Source organism: Scleropages formosus, chromosome 17 (assembly GCF_900964775.1).
Source record: "Scleropages formosus chromosome 17, fSclFor1.1, whole genome shotgun sequence".
In the NCBI taxonomy this organism is placed as follows: Eukaryota; Metazoa; Chordata; class Actinopteri; order Osteoglossiformes; family Osteoglossidae; genus Scleropages; species Scleropages formosus.
The window spans coordinates 25969946-25986232 of NC_041822.1; the positions used below are offsets into that span (position 1 = coordinate 25969946).

The 16287-nt window shown below is 53.0% G+C and overlaps 1 protein-coding gene across 1 annotated transcript in view; it reads left to right on the forward strand.

Moving 5' to 3' along the window:
- Window positions 1-242: 242 nt before the first annotated feature.
- LOC108921832 (transmembrane protein 132D) overlaps window positions 243-16287 on the forward strand; it is a 32769-nt gene continuing 16724 nt past the window's right edge. The window contains exons 1-3 of the mRNA XM_029259734.1: window positions 243-673; window positions 3761-4693; window positions 13610-13747. Coding sequence (XP_029115567.1) covers window positions 243-673; window positions 3761-4693; window positions 13610-13747 — 1502 coding nt within the window. The remainder of the gene's footprint in view (window positions 674-3760; window positions 4694-13609; window positions 13748-16287) is intronic.

Consider the following 16287-nt stretch of genomic DNA (forward strand, 5'->3'; position numbering starts at 1 on the left):
GCCGAGCGCAGCTCCTCGGCACGGCGAGGAACGCGTTCTTCTCGCGCCCTTTCCTCACATTATCAGCAAGGACACTTTTGCAGTAAACCGTTCTGCAACATGGCTGAAAATGTGCGAGTTGCCGAAAGAAATTGGAGCCGGCGTAGAAAATGCGCTAAATATCAGGTATGACGATAATGGTAAAAGCCGTTGCCGTGGAAACGCACGAATAAGTCATTTGACCAGCCTGCTGAACATTGTTCATGGTGTGGCTGCGCTGGTGCGCAGAACTCCTGCTGCTGCGCTTCACTGCCATGCGCCTCGACGTCCACTCACTCGCGCTCCTGCGCAAAGCTCTGCTCTCCCCTCATGTCTTTAGTGCTCAAGGGCTGTGTCCGCCGTCACTGAGGTTGAGTCCATCCACCTGGTTGCTGCTCATCCTCTTCTTCTTCTCCATCATCGCCATCTTTCCTAGAGAATGCGACCTTCTCACGACATGTCCGAACCTCAGTCTCGTCATCTTCCGGTGCGAGTTCTGCTTTGTTCTCGTCCGGCATCCGGCCGTTTGTCTCCCTGGTGTCCAAGGTGCCCTTAGAGGTGTCCAGTTCAAAGAAGTCCATGTTCCTCCTGTCCTGCTTCTCCAGCGGGTGAAGACGGAGGCACAAATCGAGCCCGATCAGCACACCGAAGACAGGTACCGCGGCTGCGTGAGGTCATCCGCATTCCGTGTGCCCTCGGCAGAACTTCTGGGGTCACGGCCCTGCCAGATATGCACAAAAAAAACAGAACATAAAAGCCAGTATGGAAGGAAAGCATCCAGGAAAGGACACGTGATGAGATGTGAGGAGACAGAGATATTAGCGAAAGTGGATCATTCAATATTGTCGGCTTTTCCGAACAGATGGCTTTTAAGAGGGATTTAAAGGTGGACGCAGATTTACATGTAACTTGCCTTTATATTAAATGAGCTCCACATGCATGATTTGTTATTCCGCACACGCTGCGACAGCAGCTCGGGCGCCTCTAGGAATCACTTTGGTCCCTCGGGACGCCGCTTTATATCCACATCAGTGGGAATCGCGAATCTTCAGCTGCTCTTATTGACAAATATGATCCGGAGACGCCGAGAGAGGTGCACAAAAATTGCTCTGTTCCTCCGCGACGCCGCCAGCACACGGAGAAGCACGTGGACCTCAAAGTGCCCGGAAAACCCAAGACCCGTCGCTGGGGAACGGCATGAAACCGCAGTTCAAAGCGCTCACTTACAGCCTCCTGTCTGCTGCGAATCCCGGTACCAGTTTACCGATTGTTCCCAAGAGAAAACGTCCTATTAAGGGATCATCTAAAAACTCTTTTTTTGTCCAATGGCCCGCATGTCGAACCCGGGACCTCGGGCACAGGACGCCGTTCAGGCCGCCCTCTTGAACCAAATTATTTTCAGAGTGGGTTGCCGCTCACAGCAGTGCAGCCAAACATGTTACTAAGGCAAGTAAACAAATAAATAAACAGAGGCAACATCTGTCCAAACGAAGCAGTTGTCAACTATGGTTTAATCCCCCTCTGTGGATTGTGGCAGAGATGCGTCTCATACCGCAACAACTGTCGCTTTCAACGGTTCGAAGCGGAAATGTAAGGAATAGCGTGGTAAATAATGCGGTGAGTAGCATCATAAACAGGACGAGAAACAGCGTGGGAACAGTGACACGAGCAGAGCGACGAGGGGTGACGTTGCGCTGAAGTGTGTGTGTGTGCGTGTGTGTGTTCCACTGATGTATGGATAAGTGACCCATTGTAAGTAGTGTATCTAGCAGGGTAAGTTACCCTGGTGAATAAGGTGTGTGGGCTGATTACACTATACAGAGTTTGTTGGAAGTCACTTTGGACAAAAGCATCTGATAAATGAAGTAAAGTAAATGTAAAGTAAATCCATAGTTCAAATTGAGCATCAGAATTGGGAAGAAGGTGATTTAAGTGACTTTGAACGTGGCATGGTTGTTGGTGCCAGACGGGCTGGTCTGAGTATTTCAGAAACTGCTGATCTACTGGGATTTTCACGCACAACCATCTCTAGGGTTTACAGAAAATGGTCAGAAAAGAGAAAATATCCAGTGAGCGGCAGTTTTGTGGGCGAAAGTGCCTTGTTGATGCCAGAGGTCAGAGGAGAATGGCCAGACTGGTTCGAGCTGATAGAAAGGCAACGGTAACTCAAATAACCACTCGTTACAACCGAGCTATGCAGAAGAGCATCTCTGAACACACAACACGTCGAACCTTGAAGCAGATGGGCTACAGCAGCAGAAGACCAGACCAAGTACCACTCCTGTCAGCTAAGAACAGGAAACTGAGGCTACAGTTCGCACGGGCTCACTAAAATTGGACAACAGAAGATTGGAAAAACGTTGCCTGGTCTCATGAGTCTCGATTTCTGCTGCGACATTCAGATGGTAGGGTCAGAATTCGTCGTAAACAACATGAAAGCATGGATCCATCCTGCCTTGTATCAACGGTTCAGGCTGGTGGTGGTGGTATAATGGTGTGGGGGATATTTTCTTGACACACTTTGGGCCCCTTAGTACCAGCTGAGCATCGTTTACATGCCACAGCCTACCTGAGTATTGCTGCTGACCATGTCCATCGCTTTATGACCACAGTGTACCCATCTTCTGATGGCTACTTCCAACAGGATAACGCGCCATGTCTCAAAGCTCAAATCATCTCAGACTGGTTTCTTGCACACGACAATGAATTCACTATACTCAAATGGCCTCCACAGTCACCAGATCTCAATACAACACAGCACCTTTGGGATGTGGTGGAACGGGAGATTCGCATCATGGATGTGCAGCTGACAAATTTGCAGCAACTGCGTGATGCTATCATGTCAATATGGACCAGAATTTCTGAGGAATGTTTCCAGCACCTTGTTGAATCTATGCCATGAAGAATTAAGGCAGTTCTGAAGGCAAAAGGGTGTCCAACCCGGCACTAGCGAGGTGTACCTAATAAAGTGGCCGGTGAGTGTACGTGTTTATGTATGTATCCAACCTAACGGGTGTACTGAGCACACACACCGATCACACTGATGATCGAGTGCCTGGGATCAAGCAACTTACCCTAAAGTGATACAGTAAAAGCAACTCCGCGCTACAAATGGGTAAATCAGTGTAAATAACTTGTGGCTCAGAACATCGATGTGCGTGAGTCAAAGTAACTTGATACCAGAGTGGTTTTTACATTTTTACTGAGCAGATTTTGGGATGGATACCAACGGTAAGAGTATTTTTACCAGAGCTTTGTTTTTCACTGCTCTCCCACCCAGGACTGCAGGGGTCTCAGTCTCTGAACAGTTTATTTCTTTATCGCTGCTCCTGTTCCCTGTCTGTACTGTGGTATCTTCAGTACATGTCACCATCACCGCTGCGCTCGCTCTCTGACGTGGGAAAAGGCCACGCAGCTCTCGCGGTTCCCACGTTCGATCAGCTGGGGCTTTGATCTTGTGCTTTCCTTCTCCACGACGAAACGGTGTTCTAGAAACTTCCGCATCTCTATTTGAGTGGCGTCTTCACGGTCGTCCAGTGGCATCTCGAGGAAGATCATTTCTCCAGGACTGGCCGGAAGGAGCTTTCGGTCAGTTTGTTAGCGGATAAAGCTTTGGGTCGGCTCTCGGGATGGAGGAGGGCGCTCCTGTCCCTGCGCGCAGCGGGGCCATTCAGCCCATCTGGGGAAAGGCTACAGTTTAATATAGTACGTCATTCGTTTTTGTGCCATCCAATGGGTTCAGTCCACCCTGTGCAGCAACGTGCCCGCTGTCCCTGTACCGTGTTTCCGCAGAGCCGGAGAGGACGGAGCTGTCCGGCGCCACCAGGGGGCCCTCCACCTTCCCTGTGTTCCTGCCCGTCAGCTACCAGGTGTTGGACGCCGACTACCTGCTGCTGAAGGAGTCGGGGCAGGACCTCATGCGGAACTCCAGCATGCGGAGCCACGTCCAGCCGCTGGTCATCCTGCAGGCCGACCAGGCGCCCGTCATCAACGCCACCTACGGGCCGCTCTGGGTGCAGCAGGACGTCCCGCCGGCGCTGGTTCCAGCTGCTCAGCTCCCTTCCGTCAGCTGGAGGGTGCAGGCGTTCGTGCTCTCCCGCCGCATCTTCTCCTCCGCGCCCCGGCTCCGGGTGCTCTTCTACCTGTCAGGGCGGGGCTGGGGGAATACGGGGAATACGGGGAACTCGGGGGACGGGACTGCGGACGACCTGCCCTGCGTCACGCTCTACGCCTTCTGGCAGACTCAGGAGGTGCGGGGCTCCTGCGCCCTCTCGGGGGCGCTGGGCGTGTGCGTGGCCGAGCTGGAACCGCCGGGAGCCTGGTTCAGCCCCGTCCCCGAGAGCACGAGCCGCGAGAGGCAGGGGCCGCGACCGGAGGGCAACGCCGTGGAGCTGTACTACCGGGTCCAGCCCAGGTGGTGCGGCAGGTGCGGCAGCAAGCGAGGCGGGGCCCCGGAGCCGTCCGGGGAGGGGGGTGAAGCGGCGGTCGCGCCCATGCAGCGGATCGGAAGCGCGCGGCTCTCGCAGGCCCCCGCCGGGGGTTCGTCCCTCTCCCAGCTGAAGCTCGGTGACGCCATCATCATCAAAACGTCCTCCAAGCCCCTGAAGAAGACAGACATCGCCTCCTTCTACGTCTTCCTGGCCAGCTCTTCTTCCTTGGACAAATTCACCCTCAGGTAGGTGCATAGACACCGGCCCCTCGTGTTGGGAGCAGAGCTACAAGCAAACGTCTGTTTATTTTTAACAGCCTTTTCTTCGGTTACCTATTTTACAATATTTCCGTCCGTAGCGGATCAAACACGACCTGTGTTCACCCTCCCAGCCAATAGGTGGCGGTAAAGAGCACCTGAATAGAACCGGACGGTGGGACCACCTTGGTCCAACTCACTTCCAGAGTGTTCGCAGCTCCTGTCTGGTGTCGCTGAGTGTCGGTGATCAATAACAGGTTGAGGAACGTTGCTCTTGTACGTGGGGTGAAACGGTCCACGTGTCCAGTGTCCGTTGTACCCTTAGGTACCGCACAGCTGTCTCACTGCGTACCTGGAAAAGTCCACCGCAGTCTTTATCCGTGGCATTATGCCGTCCTGCGTGTCCCGGTTGCACCCCACGAGCTGCAGACACTCCACGGGACATACGGCGTTAAGAAGCGGATGCCGATTAGTTCTGAGCTCGGAATCCGAACAAATTTGTTCTGCAGTTATGATGGATATGATTATGTGTCGCTCGGTTCTCCAGGCCAAGCGGGGTCGCATCGACATCGGTCGCACGCCTTCGTTCCAGGTGAAGCGCACGCCGCGCCGGGGCTGTGGACCTGCGCCGTCGCGAGTGACTCGCCGTGCGGGCGCGGATCCAAGCCCGGCGAAAAACGAGGTGAAATTGGGAAATGGGATTTAGCGCGGATTACGGTATTTCTCCGAAAAAGCCATAACTGACAGTCGACGTTCCGGGAAGAGCGGCGGAGGTACCGAGTCGAGCAGCGAACGGTGGAGGGAAACAGGGTTTCGTCGTCCTCGCCGACACATGGGGATGAGCGCGGGTACGAGGCTCCGCCACGTCCCCCCCTCCTACTGCTGTTTCCCATCATGCCCTTCGTAGGCACTTCTGTTCAAATGACTTCACTCATGATCTCTATTCATGTCCAGTCATTAGAGGCCTTTCGTCCAGTAGTGACAGTGTGAGATGGACACACTGACAGCGTCGGTCACATTCGCGGTTCACGTGGAGGGAGGGAAACACGTGTCGACGGCCCCCCCATCCCGCGTACCGTCCGGTTCGCACGCGTCTAACTTCTGGACATGGCTGGTGCTCCGGCTCCATTGCGGCGGCAGAGTCACTCACTTAAGCCACATGCACCATGCTGCACCGCACCCCCCCCCCCCCCCCCCCCCCATGATTAAGGTCAAAGGTCGCATGTATTTTGCCAGCAGTGTGCAGTAAGCTCATTTTGTACTGCCTCTGCACCTGGAGCACCGTGGTTTTACTGTAATATCATTTATTGTGATATCTCATTAAAATTCCTACCTGGTTACAGAGACAAGATTATTTTTCGTAATGCTGTTATGGACCGTACGAGCACGGTAAACACGGTAAAGGGCTGTGCTTCCTTTTGTTTTCCTTTGTTTCTCTGAAATACAGTTTAATACACAGTCCATGTGAGGCCCTCACCCCCACCCCCACCCTCACCCAGCACTTCTTCTTGCCTTTTTTCAAATTTCATTCCTTCTTCAGACTGAACATGCAACACACACTTCATCCAACTGAGACCTTCAGCTGGGGGGTGTTTGAACGCGGCCGCCTTTAAAAGAGCACAAGAAACAGTTTTTACTCATTTATTTTCAGTTAACTTTTAATTCCAGGCGTCTTCATGCGCTGTGTGTCAATAGTGCGGCGGCACCGTGAACCGACGTCACCAGGCAAAGAAACTGAATTTGTGCTCAGAAGGAAGTGCAGCCAACAAGAGGCAGAGACTTTGGGCAGTTTGGGGACGGGTGAAAGGTCACCTGGAGCGCGGTAAACATGTGCAGGTGTGGGATTTCGACAGCTGGGTTTTGAGGAGAGACAGACTGAACCGCGGTGCCACGGAGGGTTGTGTGTTCTTGGCACCTTCTTCCACTCCGTAGCGACACTTAGGGTTGGGTGGCATCTGTGCCCAGCACCACTGCTACGAGAATACATGTGCACCGCGGTAAATAGACACACTGTGGTAAGCAGACTCAATGTGGTAAATGAACACGGTGTGTTTGGAGAACAGGCAGCAGTTTTACTGCACGGGGAAGAAAAATAGGAAGAGAATGAGTGTAGGAAATACCACGGTAAAGAGACTGTCGCCACTCTCAGCTGAAGAACATGGGCGCTGCTGTCCTCTCAGCGTGTCGCTAGCAAGCGGAACTTGGAGCTCTTTCACTCACACTCTCATCGCTCGCTAGACACGGGTTCAAATTTCACTAAGAGCCTGGAGCTGCAGGATGGAGGTCCAGCACTTTGGAGTCTCAGACCTTTTGACTCTATCTATCTATCTATCTATCTATCTATCTATCTATCTATCTATCTATCGGTCTTGGTTGCGCAGCACCAGCCATCTGCTGTGAAACTTCCGGAATACTGAGCACCTCAGCGTAGGAGACCCCTTCCTTTTGTTCTGGGTTAAAGCAGATGGTGGGGGGACACGTTCTACACAAATGTAATAACCCATTTTTTTGGTGTATTTGAGCCTTATTGTTGGGACTCAGAAGGACCTGGAACTGTGTGGAAAAGATCCGGTCCAGCAGATCCAGGTCGGCATCACTTTACCGTACCGCCGATGAGCCCGAAACACTAAGTAACACAAAGTAAAGGTTCATATTCTGCACAGAAAAGAGTCGCGAACACATTTCCGGGGCGGAGAGCGCGGCCTCGTCCCGTGAGAGGAACGCCGGCAAACCCAGAATGTCCTTCAGCCCTCGTTTCCATAATGGGCTCCGGGTCGCCGAGCGCAAAGGATCCGATCATCCATTATTCATCCGCTCACTGGAGCCGTTATTCATTCATTCATCCGCTCATTCATGTGTCCACTGGGGCCGAGGAGGGAGGCGCCTTGGCAGGACTCCGCTTCTCGGGGTAAAATATCAGAGCGAAGCTGGAACCAGCAGTCACCGCTCTCTCTCTGTCTCTCTCTCTCTCTCACACACACACACACACACACACACACACACACACACCATTACAGTGGCACCTCGTGTTAAGAATAATCAATTTGTGAATTTTTAAAGAAGCAAAAATGTTTCGGTTCATTAATATTTGATTCATTCTCTTTACCCTTCTGGTTTCCCAAATATCTGCTGTGTACAGTTTGTTTAGGGTGTACAGTGGATACAGTGCGTATAGTGTGTGTGATTGGACTGGTGTCCCACCCAGGCTGTACGCTGCCTCAAACCGTGTTTCTAGTACAGACTCTGAACCACCATGGCCCAATCCTGGACTAGTGCCCATCGATAATGGACGGCTGTAGCTGCGATTTTGAGGGAAGTGCAGCAGGGAACACCCCAAGTTACAAACATCCAGAGTTACAAACACCTTGAGTTACAAACAGAGTTACACACATACTCCCAACCCCAGTAGTGTTCGCGGGATGAAGAGATGGTGTGTTTTGCAGTGTTTTCTGTGCGGAGAAACACCTGCATTGCCAAATCTGTGCAGTTTCCTTCATTGGGGTTCAAAGGGTGTGTCGGCTTTCCGGTGTCCACCAACTGCTGAGTCCCCACGCATCCTCCATGTGAGCATCGTCTTCGTTTGAGCATTCGGGGTGTGTGAGAGGAGTCATACCCTCGACTCGAACGCAGCCCCCCCGCACTCATCAGAGCAGGAGATTTATTCAGTCAAGACACCCCCCTCCCTTTCCCCACCCCCCACTTCCCACGCCATCCACATTTACTGAAGCACTGGCGCTGAAAATAGCCTGTTTTCCGTGCGCTCATATTCTCCACAGCCGTCTGCCCGAGCATCTTAATCATTGACATTTTCAATCTGCGCCCAGCGGCACTGCTGGGCTCCCAGTGTGTGTGTGTGTGTGTGTGTGTGTGTGTGTGTGTGTGTGTGTGTGTGTGTGTGTGTGTGTGGCCCCAACCGCACGTTCACACAGCCCCACTTAAAGAGGAAGGAGCAGGACGGGGGAGGTCCCAGGGGACAGACAGACACTTCCTGCTAATGACCGGCACGGATCAGATCCCTGGCCTTGTTGCCCTCTGACCCTCCACGTCTCGTCCACACCATCTTTGTTCTGCTCAATATCCACCTGCCCGTCTGTCCACCCCACCCAAACCCATTGCTGTTCACATCAAGACCCGTGACCTTTGACCCCAGCAGCTGCAGCTCTTAAGCCCTTATTAAGGCCTCAAACCCCCGAAACCCGTGCAGTGATGTCCTCGAGGAAAAGGACACATTTGTACCGTAGTCTGAATCTATACAATTTTTAGACTTTTTATGAGCAATTGAGCCAAAGGTCCCAGAGTTCCTGTTCACACTGTGCCTGTTGGATGTAGACAGCGACTACAGGGACTGGTGGGACAGGAGCAGGGTGACCGTCCTCCCAGGGTCCGGCATTGGTCAGTGTATCAGTGCAGCTCTCTCTCTCTCTTTCTGTCCCACCACCATCCCAGCTGAGAGAGGAAAATGCCTCTCGACTCGTCATCCGAGCTCATCTCATCTTCTGAGAGGCCCCCCCTTTCCCTGATGGGGATCAATTTGACCGCAGAGGCGACCGCAGGTTGAGCGAGTGCCGAGGTGACGCTCCAGAACACGCCAGTAGAGATGATCCTGCTGACCAACTCGCCCCCCCCCCCCCCCCCCCGTGCAAATCACACCCGTGTTCTTTTTTTGAACACCGATCGGGTCGCTGTGCCACTTAATCGGATCCCGGAGCCATTAAAGAAATTTGTTTCTCGTGTTTAATGTTGCCACATAAATGTGTTTGCTTTATTTACACAGCTCGTCGAGCGCGTCCAGCATTAGGCGGGTAAAGCCAGATTAACACTGCGGTCACATGCTGTTCTCCTCGGCAGCAGCCTTTACCCCCCCCACACGGAAACACAGCTCTCTCTTTTAAGCAAGAATCCGTGTTCCGTGTATGAACCGTCTGCTGTTCACGGTCAAAAGAAAATACCTCACAGGTTTCTAGTGGTCGGGTTACTCTTCATGACCTTGTAGACGTGGGAAACACACGGTACACGGAACGACACTGTGACCAGCGGTTCTGCGACCCTGAACTGATAGAGTAAAAATTACCCAGCTGTATAAATGTGTAAATCAGTGTAAGTCACTTTGGAGAAAAGCAAAAGATAAATGGATAAATAAATAAGTAAATAACCAGAAACCGCTGGGGCTCTGGGTACCACTGAGCAAACCTCACCGCTGTGCAAAGTGTCCTCCTCAGCATCATCCAGAGAGTGTGTGTGTGACTGTGCGGTGTGTGTATGTGTGTGTGTGTGTGTGTGTGTGTGTCTGTGTGTGTGCTCCTTCTCCTTTGCAAATGCTGTGTCCCGTTTGCTGCTGCTCCACAGCCACGTTCACCTGGAGGTTTATGCTAATGAGCAACCTGTCAGTCATTAGTAAACAGCGTCATGGCAACACTCTCAGTGACATCATCAGCAACATTCATTTTAGCATCAAAGCCAGCTGTCATCCTGCTGTCATGGCAACAGTCCCTGTACTTTTATGACAAGTATTAGCTGCACTGCTGTCTCAGTGTCGCACTGACACCACAACTGGTACCAAACACAACTGGTACCGTTCACAGTGTTTGCTCTGAGCCCTCAGCGAAGCTGCAGTGTTTTTATCGGACCGCCATGTGAACGCAGCTCGTGCCTCCAAGTTGCGGTGCCGGACGCCGCAGTGTGTGGCTGCGCTCCTCGTACCGCAGGCCCAGCGGAAAGAGCAAACAAACAAATAGGATACAGCGAGGAGTCAGGGGCTGACGGGCGGCTGAGGCACGCGGGGGCGATGGGGGGGGGACGGGGGGCCGTGGCTGTCTGTGATGGGGTCAGCGGGGTGGGGGGGAGCGCCGTGCAAAGGGCCCCTTGTCGGCCCGCTGCCCTGGCTGTGCCGAGCGGCCCGTGAGATGGATGGCAGGCGTAGCGTTGAGGAACGAATCGTCTCACACGCCGTCAGCTCCGCTTACCGAGCCCATCCGTCATGCACCCCCCACCCCCAACCCTGGGCTTCGAGCCCCTGTCTTTCCCTGTCTGGCGGAGGAGACCCTTAACCGCACCAGAAAACACGTCACCCTGTCAGAGTGGGTTGGGTATTTTACCGCTGGCACCGTGTGGCACGCCACTCCGGGGACACGAGGTAACTCAGGTAAACACTGCAGCCACAGCCCACAGACCCCCACGAGCTCCTCTCTCCTGAAGCTGTGATTCAACAGGAGGAACCCTCCCCCCCCCCCCCACACACACACACACACACACACACACACACCCTTTGCCTCCATTAGTCAAAAACACAGCGCGTCACTGAGCCCGGCCCCGCCCAACGATGCGAGAGCACTCTATGATGTCACTCTTGTCGTCGCATGTAATTATTTACAAAGTCGAGTCAACCTGCATCGGGGGAAGGGAGGGGGGTCGAACCGATTAGCTCGTAAGACCCATGATCCTTTGCTGCTGCTCACTCCCGGTGTGAAAATCGTGGGCTGTGTGGCTGAAGCCTCATCGCTGGTCATCGCGTGGTCTTCGGAACACAGGCACTCGCTCCGGTGGGTCCCCTGGCACTCGGCCCCTGGGCTCTTTGGGTGTCCGGTGTCCCGTGTTCAGTGTCCCATGTCCCGTTTGCCTTGTTCACCCATCACTGCAGACCTCTGACGCCACATTTAACACGAGTCACGTTGTGACGTTTTTCACACCGCAAAGTCATTTTTGAACTGTCCGGCGCTGCTCCTTTGGCAGGGGGGACAATCCTGTGTCCAATATCAGTCCTTCGGGTGGTGAACCTGCGAACTGGCCACGGTCGGTTCTTTTCGAGTGTCCGCAGGTGTTTCTTCTGAGGACAGGACCGTCCGATGTCCAAGGCCGGACCTTCCGCGTCTCGGACTTTCCGATTTCCACGGCTGGTTCTTCGGAGCATCTACAGCTGGGTTTGTTAGTGTCACGTTTTCAACTGTCCTTTGCTGTATCTGCTGGGAGTTGGACTGCAACTGTCCACTCCTGGAGGCAGGACATTCATTTTTCCTGGGGAGGATTAATAGTCCTGCGAAGCTTTGCATAAGAATTATGACTAACGAGTCCAGGGTTAGCGGGGGTGGGATTTTGGTGGTCCTGGAGTGACTGTGGGGGATGGACACCCCCCGAAGCGCTGATCCCTGCCGGTCATCAGCAGGAAGTGCCAGTCTGTCTCCAGGACACCTCCGCTGGCTGTCGGTGCCGCGCGGTCCTGCTCTTGTCCTGGACAGCGCTCACGGGGAACAAACGACGGGACAGCAGGCCAGCGAGCCATTAGTGTAAATAAATTGCGTGTGTGACAGGGAGCACCGAGGGACAACCTCTCTAATGAATACTAACGAAGACGAGCTGAGCTCCTCCGGCACCCGAGCCCCTCCCCGCAAACCGGAGCCCATCGTGGCCCGACGCGGGCCTGGAAAGGGTCACCTACTGCTTCGCTGTTGAGCTTGGTTCTTGTGTGTGTCTGTGTGTCTCACCAGACAGCCATCATCTGTCACTCCCATCCCGCTTGGTAAACTGCGAGGACAACTTTACTCCCAGCGAAACATTTCTTCACGTAGAGGCTGCTGGGAGTAACAGGGTACGGTGAGCGTATAAGAGTGTACAGAGTATGGAGAGTATATGGAGTGTATCCAGTGTACGCACATATGAGCGCACAGAGTGTATAGCAGTGTATATACGTGTAGAGTACATATATTTGTATGTTTCGAGAGAGAGTGTGTGATTGAATGTAAGTGTGACGGATGAGTGCGTCGCCGTACCGGATTAAGGCTTCGTGGAAACGGACTCTTTACTCTTCCTGTTTTACTCTAGTACTAATTACCGCGGTGCCAACGGTAACTGTGCGGTCGTAGCGAGAGCAGCACTCCACACACACCAAAGGCGCCGTGTGACGTCGCTCGCTGCGTCGCCTGCATTTTTGTTCACATTTTGTCTGTTTTTTTTGTTTTTCTCGGAAATGTAAGTCCCTTTATAGAAAAGTATCTGCTACACATGTAAATGTTCATATAAACGTTTGTTTGTTTCTTTGTTTCTTTGTTTGTTCCCTCTTTCTGCCGAGCAAAGGAACTCGCACTCTGCTCCTTTGAGCCATTTCTTTATGTTGTAAATCCCTTCCCCCTCACGTGACCTGTGTGCGTGTCTCGCATTTGACTGATGTAAAAGTGACGTACATACAAGTCCCTGGCTGCCTCGCTTCGACTACAGTTTACCGTAGTATTTCGGAGCCCGACATTTGCTTAATTTGGTCTTTCCGACACGTTCCGGAGTTGGGCTGAGCAGCGTTTGGAGGAGCAGCTGGAACACAAAGAGTTAATGCAGAGCCCTGAACAAGAGCGGGAGCACAAGCCGTGCGGACCTTCGAGGGTTCGAGTTCCAGCGGAGGCGCAGAAACAGAGAAAAAGCCACTTTGAGATGCACTCCAGGGAGGGTCGCATCCCGCCACTCGGAGCCCGACGGGGTGTCCGGGTGCTTTCTTGCTTCGAGGGCGCGTGTGTCGCCGGGACGGACCCGCCGAGTGTGTCTGACAGCTTCCTCTCCGGCTGAGGAGCAGCGTTGCTATGGAAACGGGCTCTCGTGAGCCAGGCCTCGCACCACTCACAGCGCTATTGTGACACTTGTGATAAAGGCAACCATTCATCATTTTTAATTGACTCATTGAGAAACGCCACTTATTCACTGATATTTTACAGTACTACAAAAAGCCGAATTTTCTTAAAACGCACCGCACTTAAAAGGGAATTATTTTTTTAAATTGTTATATTAGTACTGCATTTATTCGCTTTTACATCCCCTTTCATCGCATTAACAAAGATGACCGTTTTCAGTAGCTGCTGTCTGACCTGTGCTTATTTGTGACATTAATGTGGGTGTCACCGGTGTCCCCTCCCTCTGTCCCGGCAGAGCCACGGTGAAGAAGGGCGTGTCCTTCTGCACGGCCACGCCCAGCAACTCGCCGCTGTGGGACACGGCGCTGGACACGAGCGAGGACGGGACCGTCGCTGTGCTGTGTCAGAGGAAGGCGGTCGCGGTCGGTAAAAGGTAAGTAACGCGGTCCCTCCCAGCACCTCCTTGCATTGCCGCCCCAGTTTTGGATTTAAGGCCCCTCCCCACTGATAAACCGACCTCACGTCATCCTTGTCCGTATAAAGTTTCCAGCCCGCAACAGCAGCAGTCTTGCTGGGATTTGAACCTGTAACCTTTGGGTGGCTGAGCAGCCCGCTAAGCTTGAGCCGGCGTGACGGAAGCACCCGAGGTGGCGTGTGGCCCAGGGGAAGGAAGGTCACGTCGCCCGCAAGGGGCGCACCTCGACATCTCGGGTGGAGCCTTGGTGTCGCCGGAGTTCAGGATCAGCCCGGTGCTTTAAATAGCCTCCTTTCTGCGAAGGTTCCGGAAAGCGCAGCAGGTCACGTGCGTGGAGAAAAGTGCACATGTGACTTTGAGTTGAAGGAAACAGCAGCAGTGACTCCTTCAGGCTGCGCTCAGCTCCACGTCCTTGTAGCGTCGGAGGAGCCTGTTTGTGGGAAGAGGCTGGCAGTGTCCAGGGGGACATCACGGAGAGATGGAAACACTGCAATAGTCAGCTCTAACACTGCATCGGTCAACTCTAACACCGCAACACCACATCGGTCAACTAACACTTTTTTTTCAACTCCAACACTGCACTGTTAGCGGCCTCCTCCTGTTAGCAGCAGACAATCCGGAATCTGTTAAAACACAGATCTGCGTCTAACGATGACAAATTGCTGTCCTTCAGCACCACAGGAAAATTGCATTTTTTTCCTCTCCTCCTGTGGTTTTAGGCTCCGAACCCAATCCATCAAAGTATGAATTTGTCTTCTTCCGCTTTCCAGGGAGCATCCGTTGTTTGAAAGGTTCCTTCCTGGCGCGGTTATTGGAAACCGAGGGCAGCGCTCTCGTTCTCACACTGTACGTCCCACCAGATTGCTTTGCGCTCCACTTTAATAAGGCTCGCATGAGGAGGGCCTGAAAGAGGGACCCCGTCAGAGTACCGCGGTGAGGAGCCGCAGGACGACCAAAGACAGCGCAAGAGAAGGTGGGAAAAATCAGAGCAACGCAAACAAACTATAAAGGCAATGAATTAAAACAAGTCGTAGACCGTAAACTGCTGACTGCTGACGTACACTGAGTTTATCGCATTACAGGCTGTACACACCCCATATTCAGAGTGCTTGGTTATTGATAATAGAGCTTTGAGTAGAAGCAGAACATTATATTCCCACTGTTTTTATACAAGCTTTTCTAAAAAGGCTGCATAAGGAAAATAACATCAATGCGCAACTGTTTCAAATTGTTATGCAAATAATTTCCTCGTTTCATATCAGGAAATGGTTTTCGTGTGTGGGTGTGGGTGTGGGTGTGGGGGGGGGGTGGAGGGGGGAAACCAGAACATTGAAATGAAACCATCTCATTAAATGCTGAAAGAGCGAAAAGCCCTTGAAAGCGGGCGGCTCTCAGACGAGAGGAGCGCTTCATGACGCCGGACCTCCCGGAGGCAAAAACGACACGCGGCCTCTTTTGTATCCGGAATGTTGCGAACGCGGCGCATCAAAGGGCCCGGCTCGTTCCAGGGCGTTGTGCGCTACGCCCTCCGAAATCACCGCTGACACGTTCGCTGCGTGCAACGTGTACCAATTAGTGTGTAATTAGCAAAAAAAGGAGGAGGAGGAGAGACGGTGCAGCGGGAGGTCGGGGGTTCGAGTCCCACGAGAGCGCTCGTTGTTCCTGTGCGCTCAAGTGCTTCGGCCGTTCAGACGAACACGATCGATGGCAGTTTGCTTTCAAGTGAAAGCTTCTCTTGCCTGCTTTATATGGAGCCCATATGCAGCAGCGGTGGCGCCGCTCCACCCCTCCGAGACGCAGCGCAGGAGTTGCGCGTCAGCAGCGACGCGGCTCTTCCCCTACGACGCCCCCCCCCCCCTCCAGTCTTTGAAGGAAAAAGGCTGCACTGAGCAGGTGGAAGGACCAGTCAGGACTCACCTGCGCACATCGGTCAACATGCAGCTTGTCAGAGACACGCTTTCACTAGAGTGGTAAATGTGAAACTGGAACACCGCTTTTACCGTAATATTCTCAATGTCTCATCTAAGTGTCTTTCGTTCGGTCTCATATATAAACTTTCTATCCCTGCTGTTTTTTTAAACCTTTCCTTAAACGAGGTAACGGTGCGTAATGTGGTGCTCGGCGAATCCACCTTAAACCGCTATAAGTATCGCACTGGAGCCCCAGTGAGTCCAGTCAACAGTATCTGCTGTGGTCTGGTGCCTGTGGGCCGTGCAACTGGAACCGATCATCCATCGAGCAAAAACACACACACCTTTTCTGAACCGCTTGTCCCGTACGGGATCATAGGGAACCAGAGCCTAACCCGGCAACTCAGGGCATAAGGCCGGAGGGGGAGGGGACGCCAGTCCATCGCAAGGCACCCCAAGCAGGACTCGAACCCCAGACCTACCGGAGAGCAGGACCCGGTCCAACCCACTGCGCCACTGCATCCCCCCCCGAGCAAAAACAATAACAAAGACAGTCGTGTAAATATACATATTTATACATAAAATACA